Source organism: Sinocyclocheilus rhinocerous, unplaced genomic scaffold, assembly GCF_001515625.1.
Source record: "Sinocyclocheilus rhinocerous isolate Xijiao unplaced genomic scaffold, SAMN03320098_v1.1 scaffold295, whole genome shotgun sequence".
In the NCBI taxonomy this organism is placed as follows: Eukaryota; Metazoa; Chordata; class Actinopteri; order Cypriniformes; family Cyprinidae; genus Sinocyclocheilus; species Sinocyclocheilus rhinocerous.
The window spans coordinates 1,000,902-1,008,756 of NW_015647035.1; the positions used below are offsets into that span (position 1 = coordinate 1,000,902).

General features: G+C 38.1%; 1 protein-coding gene across 1 annotated transcript in view; it reads left to right on the forward strand.

The window, feature by feature from the left end:
- Positions 1-7,855, forward strand: part of LOC107708436 (kinesin light chain 1-like) — a 50,613-nt gene that overhangs the window by 19,357 nt on the left and 23,401 nt on the right. Inside the window, exons 9-13 of the mRNA XM_016512663.1 lie at positions 3,920-4,093; positions 4,758-4,857; positions 6,281-6,333; positions 7,219-7,286; positions 7,405-7,513. Of these exons, the coding sequence (XP_016368149.1) occupies positions 3,920-4,093; positions 4,758-4,857; positions 6,281-6,333; positions 7,219-7,286; positions 7,405-7,513 (504 nt within the window). The remainder of the gene's footprint in view (positions 1-3,919; positions 4,094-4,757; positions 4,858-6,280; positions 6,334-7,218; positions 7,287-7,404; positions 7,514-7,855) is intronic.

Consider the following 7,855-nt stretch of genomic DNA (forward strand, 5'->3'; position numbering starts at 1 on the left):
CTTCACGACATGGCGGCAGCAACAATACTACAGCTAGAATAAAAGTTATGCCTTCTTTCTTTGCGTGAACATTTGGGCGGTGTTATGCAAATCTTCCCACATCGTGATGTAGATATGTGGGGGCGTGTTAGAACAAGCCGTTTTAGGTAGGCGTGGCTGACTCTTAACTTTTATAAAGAATATCTCTTTGGATTTGAGACTTTAGTCTTTGCAACTTTACAGATCTTCTTTATGCACCAAGAGCTTGTAACACTCCAAAGAGAAAGGAAAAATTTTAAACGCATCATATGACCCCTTTAAACCGCACTGTGGTATCAACAAGTGCTTCAAACAAATAGGTTGAGAACCTCATCATCTATAGCTTTTGTTGTAAACTATGGTAATATCCGGTTTGCAAAGCATTTGGGACATTAGGCTATTGTGCCATCACCCTGTTGCCATGGAAACAGCTTTTTTCTGAAAGACCTTAGCAACAGCCCTTTGTTGCACAACGAATTGCAGTAGATTGATTTGAATGTGATTTCTGCTCTTCAGGGACCAGAATAAATACAAAGAGGCAGCAAACCTCCTTAATGATGCACTGGCCATCAGAGAGAAGACCCTGGGCAGAGACCACCCTGCGGTAAGAACCCGTCCTACACTCATCAGTGTGTCTGGCTCTATGTGCTCTCCACATTACAGGAAAAAACAGTGTAAACAGCTTGTCTCTGCTGTGTGTGTGAGCATGTTGTGTGTGTATATTGAAATAAGCAGCACAGGCTGCTGACGTTTATTGAGTTTGTCATGTGAAGCTTATGTCTTGCCCTCCCATCAGGACCAGCGTCCCACAATTCTCTGCAGAGGTTAGATACTTTAACACCTCTTATAGACCTGTCTTCTGTTTCATTCTCTATCTTCTACCTGGCTGCTTCCTAAAGCTGGATGATGTATTGATTTTTCACAAAATTTATTCATGATGATTTTTGGGCGATATGAAATTGAGCAACATTGTGAGTTTCGTAATGATTTTAATGCACTTTTCAAACAGGTATCCCAATCCTCCAGACTAAAAACTTGCACTTCATTATTTGTTTGCATCATCACTCAAAAAAACAAACAAAAAAAACATATATATACAAAGTCTTTGAATATAATATTTTGATGTATATTTAGATGTATTATTACTGTGTACTGTTATACTGGTGAATGTAAATGAAAATGTTTAAATATAATTTTTCATTGTGTGCATTTGTTGAAAAACTGGGGGGAAACATGCCTGGATTATTTACTTTTTACTTTTTTTAGTGCTTACATGAAACATTCTGAATCTAGTATTTGTCTGAAATTGCTATTTGATGAAATGAAAAATCACCCTTTTTAACACCGTAATAAATACATAAATATAGTATTATGAATATAATATAAATATGTAATATCATCAAAAGACAAAATATTCGCTATATATCGCCCAGCCCTACTGTATCTCTTTTCCTTTTTCTCACTCTTGCCGTCTGTCACGCAGGTATGTGTCTCACATGCACTGAGGTATCTAAATCAAAGTTTGATCAGAACACATCTGTAACACAGCACAGGGTGTTTATGTGTGTATGCTAGTGTGCTAGGCAGCCCACAATGGGGACATTTCACCTTGATCAGATTTCCAGCAAGTAATCATTTTCAGTAAGATGAAATGATTGCACCAATTCACAATTGTTGATTTGTTCTTTTGATTGTTTTATTTGACTTTTGTAGCTGTATGACTGAAATATATCTATGTCTATAAATATATATATTCATGTTTTCCTGCGTATGCAGGTGGCTGCCACATTGAACAACCTGGCCGTTCTTTATGGCAAACGAGGGAAGTACAAGGAAGCAGAGCCTCTGTGTAAAAGGGCACTGGAGATCAGAGAGAAGGTGGGTGAGAGGTCAACCTGATGAATCATGTGTATGACTTTGTAATAACTTTAGTCTTTATTCCCAATCGGTTTTGCAAAGCATAACTCGTATTCTCAGTTCTGTACATTGCCTTTCTCTCTCTATGTTTCATCCCTTTCATTAAAAGACTAAAGAATAAAGCATCAAACTTCAGAAACTTTAGTTTTGTGAAAAGAGTCTTGGAAATGTTTATGTTCTGAGCTCTAAGCAACGAAGCTGAAGAAACCCTATTTATTTTCTTAGGGGTTATTACTATTCTGCATTAACTTTTAAAATGCTAAACTTTGTAAACTTAAAAAACCTGAAATTACACACAAGCCTCTTTTTCAAGTTGTGTTTGTAGAGATCAGGAAGACTGACACCTATCTTTCCAAAATAGGACATTTATATTTTTCCATTGGACCTCTTGAGAAGGACTTACTATTTCAGTTTACTATTTAAGACTATTTTCTGCTACTTGGAGTTTTATTGTAATCTTCCCCTTCCACAGTTCTCTGTCCAACTTTTTTCTCCTATTCAAAAATACCACATTGCAGAACAGCACACCTGCAGCAGCCACACAGCTTCGGTGCAGATGAGGATGGTGTGCTTAGACACGCTGTGTCACAGATTTATTTTGATCTCTTTATGGAGAGTTTTCTTCTAAGCCTGTGTGATAAAGCTCTTACTGGAAGTCTTGAGAGTCTTACTCGGAGTGCTGCGTCTCACACATGCAGAGCTGAGAGAAAGAGCTTAGACAACCTGCTGAATCCAAACTCTCGTCGCTTCACTTCTGCAGACATTTCACATTGTCCTTTCTTGGGCGGTATTAACAAAAACGTACACTACCTTTCAAAAGTTTGGAGTCAGTAAGATTTGTTTTTGTTTGTTTTTAAAGAAATACTTAAATTCAGCAAGGATGCATTAAATTGAGCAAAAGTGACAGTGAGACAGTAGACGTTCATAATATTTCAAAAGGTTTCTATTTCAAATAAATGCTACTCTTTTGAACTTTCTGTTCATCAGAGAATCCTGAAAAAATGCATCATGCTTTTAACAAAAATATGAAGCAGAATGATTTCAGAAGAAACATGTGACACTGAAGACTGGAGTAATGGCTGTTGAAAATTCAGCTTTGCATCACAGGTATCAGTTACATGTTAAAATATATTCAAATAGAAAGTATATATAAAATCGTAAAAATATAAGCGGCCATTTATACAGAATGCATTTTGCTTTAAAAAAAAAAGAAGTGAGGAGCAGGTAGTGGAATAAAAAAAATGAAAGGTCTAGAGATCTTTTTTTTTTATTTAAACTACTTTTAACTTGAGCACCACTATTTTAGAACGATGTCATGCGCAAGACCTTGCAAAAGACATGAGACACAAATGCAATGATCAAACACATCCATTTATCTCATTTTTACATAGAAAAACTACAGAAAAGCAGCGCAGTGGAATGCAAAAACGCAATTCATTGCATTTCATCTTTAAAACACCGTGTCATGCACAAGGTGCTGCAAAAGAAGCGAGGCGCAAGTGCAGCAGTCAAATCTAGCGCATATTTACATAGAATAACAATGCAAAAGTTGGACAGTGAAATGCAAAAACGTGAGACGCAAGGCAGTGAGATGAAAAAAAACATAAGGTCTAGAGATGCATTTTGTTTTAAAGGTTGAAAAACGTTTTACTTGCAGCATCTTGTGCAAGACAGCGTTCTGAAAACGTGGCACTTTTTAGAATGCTGTATCGTGCAAGACGCTGCAAAAGATGTGGTCAGACACCTCTGTCTAGTGCATGTTTGCATAGAAAAACAATGGAAAAGCAGCACAGTGGAATGCAAAAACTCGTTCTGTGTGAATGGCCCTTCATTTTAACTAATAGACCTAACCTCTCCAAACAGCCGAATAACCAGGTAATCCCCTGTCGGTCTGTGGGTGGGTGTAAACTGCTACAATCAGTGTAAGACTGATAATGTCTCAAGCAGCTGAATAACCTGCCGTGTGTTTGTTTTTGTTTGTCAGGTGCTGGGAAAGGACCACCCTGATGTTGCCAAGCAGCTGAATAATCTGGCCTTGCTGTGTCAGAACCAAGGCAAGTATGAAGAGGTGGAGTACTACTACCAGAGGGCCCTGGAGATCTACCAGACCAAACTGGGCCCTGACGACCCCAATGTGGCCAAGACCAAAAACAACCTGGTACAAACCCACTCACACTTCACACTCTACATTCATTTAAACATGCAGACTTCCATTTGAGGATATATGCATTTCTGAGTATGTTTAGAGAAAACAAAACCTCCTACAGACTGTCAGAGCTAAATAATAGATTAATTTAGCAATAAAATATCCCATTATAATTCCACAGGTTCATTTTGAAATGATGATCTGACTCTCAGCTTTTGTTTAACTTTAAGAAATGTATCCATATGGTGTGGAGTCTGCTGTGTTATTTGCTGCAGGATTTCTGTCATCTCAGCGGATTGTACACATCAGATATGGATCTTTCTGCTTTTAGTGTAATGGAAGAAGCTTTTAGAGTAAATACTCCTGCTCAGACTCCGACATCTTTCAGCAGACTGAGGTTTAGGTTTTCTGCCAGTTATGATTAGATGTACCAATGTATCAGCCACTGATCAGACAATTGTTGATCAAATTAACACCAACTGCAATCAAGCACAAGCACTGCTTTATTTCTAATTAATTAGGTGCATTTATTGTAGTGTATAGGGTCTATCAACTTTTTTTGTAATCACTGAATATACATACTCAAGTGAAATCTGGAACATGTGATTGTTGTTATCTACTAAAAATATTCAAGTAAGTCCATCCTTCTTAATGATCCATTTGTTCTCTTTCTCAGGCTTCATGCTATCTGAAGCAGGGGAAGTTTAAGCAGGCGGAGACTCTGTATAAAGAGATCCTCACCAGAGCCCATGAGAGAGAGTTTGGCTCTGTAGATGGTACGTGTGCATTTATTCCTGATCCAAGCATTTTCAGAATATCTTTTATGTTGTTCTCTATAGGGTATTTAAATTTGCTCTTCTGGAACATGTGATTGTTGTTATCTCAAGTAAGTCCATCTTTCTTAATGATCCATTTGTTCTCTTTCTCAGGCTTCATGCTATCTGAAGCAGGGGAAGTTTAAGCAGGCGGAGACTCTGTATAAAGAGATCCTCACCAGAGCCCATGAGAGAGAGTTTGGCTCTGTAGATGGTACGTGTGCATTTATTCCTGATCCAAGCATTTTCAGAATATCTTTTATGTTGTTCTCTATAGGGTATTTAAATTTGCTCTTTAATATTCTACTCAAAACTACAGCTCACAAACGTTCTAAATAGGGTTTATGCTGTCAGCAGCAGCTCAGCTAAGGACACTGGAATTTACACACAATTCATAATGAAGCTTAACGTGCTCTATAGAGCTGGGGAATATGATTTTATTCATTTTAAATGTGTTATGATGTTGCTGGTAATATAAAGTTAATCATCATCGTGAAAATGGCTATATTTGGCCGTTATGTTTGCTGAAGATTGCTTCATTAGATTAATTTTGTAATCATGAGATCGCTTGAGAGAGCTCAGCCAGAAATGGTTTAATAAAATTTTAATATGTTTTTATAGTTTTAATATGGTCTCTTGTCGGTATCTGTTGGCAAGTGCCATTCATTTCCTTGAGTCATTTCAAGCTATTGTCCATAGTTTCAGTGAATCTTTAAAACTGACTAATCAGTTTTGAATTTATTTGTGTCATCACTCAAAAGGGCTCATTATGTGGCATTTTTCTTATCTTAAAATGTTTTAGTAAGAAATATATGTAAATGTTGCTGTTTATTACTGTTCATTGTTATATTAGTGCCTATAGCATGTGATGTATAACTATATAACTGTGAACATGATTAAAAAAAACATATTTATAAATAAATATTTATTTATTTATTTTAATCTAATTAGCTAGATGTTTGTTTAGGAAAATATGTCCTGCTCTTTTAAGCCATTTCAGTGAAAATACATAAATATTGAGATGTATTCATTCATGTCAGAAGGCTAAAAATATCAAGACAATATTTATATCACCCAGCCCTAATGCTTGCACACCTTTTTGACTTTTGCACTAGTATCCTCTTTCTTTCTCTTACTAGCTCGCTAGCTCACACACACACGCACACACACACACACTAATTGGTAGGTAGAGATGTTGATCAGTTGTGAAGCTCTAACAGAGAGCTCAGTTGTAAGCTAAAAGCTCCCACTGTGTCTGTCAGTGAACTCACTGATCACCTCAGGCACTAGAACACCATCACTCATTATATTGAACTTAATGGCTGTGTGTGTGTGTTTGGGCTTGAACTGATGCTGTTTTTATGTCCTTGGTTTCCCCCTGCAGATGAAAATAAACCCATCTGGATGCATGCAGAGGAGAGAGAAGAACAGAGCAAGGTGAGGACAGGTCAAGGGTCACATGAGAAGAGTAATTTAGTAATTTGCTGGTAATCTGTTAAAGGCAGAGTAAGTGATTTTTCAAAAACACTTTAGAAAACTGATTCGGGCCAAATAGCAAAACAAACTTGTAGCCAATCAGCAATAAGGGGCGTGTCTACTCGTGATGTGGAGGAGAGAGCTTTCAGTGCATGGGATGGACATTAGCTGAGCCGAGCGACAGAAAGATAGAGATGGCGGATAAAAAACAAAAGAGGAAAACGTCTGCGGAACAATAAGGCAAGAAGTAGGACCCGTGTAAATATCGGATCAGCTTTCCAGAGCTGGAGAGAACTCAAGGAGCGGAGGCCTGCGATCGGACGCCGAGGTTGCTTTGTTTCTTCTCAATAGGTGAGTAACACCGTGTCTACAACAACTAAAGTCTGCCTACACTGGACGCGAGAAAGAGGTCAAACGACCGTTGAAAACCATTTGAAATGTGTGCCAGCACGTCATAAATAGAACCCGGCAGCAGTTTTCTGTCGGGGATTTGTTGCACCGCGCCGCTCACGTCCGTAGACACGGTGTAACATTGGTTTTGCTTTGTTTCACAGAACTAATCGTTGCCTGGGTTGCGTACGTATATGTGGGGCGGAGCTATCAAAATAGGGGCAAGACCCTTTTGGGGTAGGGGCATGTTTGTTTTGGTGATTTCAAATATCAACATTGGCTACCAGAAATCACTTACTCTGCCTTTAATGTCAGATAATTGTGTCAGATAAATGTCAGGTAATTGTGGTGAACATGGTAGAAATTAGAACTTTTTAACATTGAATATCAGCATTGTCCAGATGGTGCTTTCAGTGTTTCTGAGATTTTGAGAGTTAAGTGCTTTCTTTGTTTCAGGGCAAGCAGAAGGATGGTTCTCCGTTTGGAGAGTATGGTGGCTGGTACAAGGCCTGTAAAGTAGACAGGTCAGATATTTCCTCATCTGCTGCATACATTGATACAAACATACACATTTGTTTGTGCAGTGTTACCGCTGCAGCATCACAATGAAGTGTTTTTCTGTCTGACTTTTACCGCCTGCAGCCCCACTGTCACAACCACGCTGAAGAATCTCGGAGCTCTCTACAAGAGACAGGGCAAGTTTGAGGCTGCAGAGACTCTGGAGGAGGCGGCTCTGCGCTCTAGAAAACAGGTGTGTGTGTGTGTGTGCGCGCGTGTGTGTTCTGTTAGTCAGATGTAAATGGGTCAACTATGAATTGAAATCTGTCACTCAGGATTCAATAGGTTTTTATTAAGGCCTCATAAAGGTTTAGCTAGGCATGTAGCCAGGTGTTTAAAGATTTCTGTAATGCTATTACAGTTAAAGCTCTTCTGGCTGCAGTTATGTTTATCAGTCTTTTTATCAGTCTAGTCTTCTGGGGGTTTCATGATAGAAATGGGTTTTGTCAATGCCAAAACTAATTGTAATTATAATTAATGTATTTAATTATTATCATTATTTAATTTTATATATATATATATATATATATATATA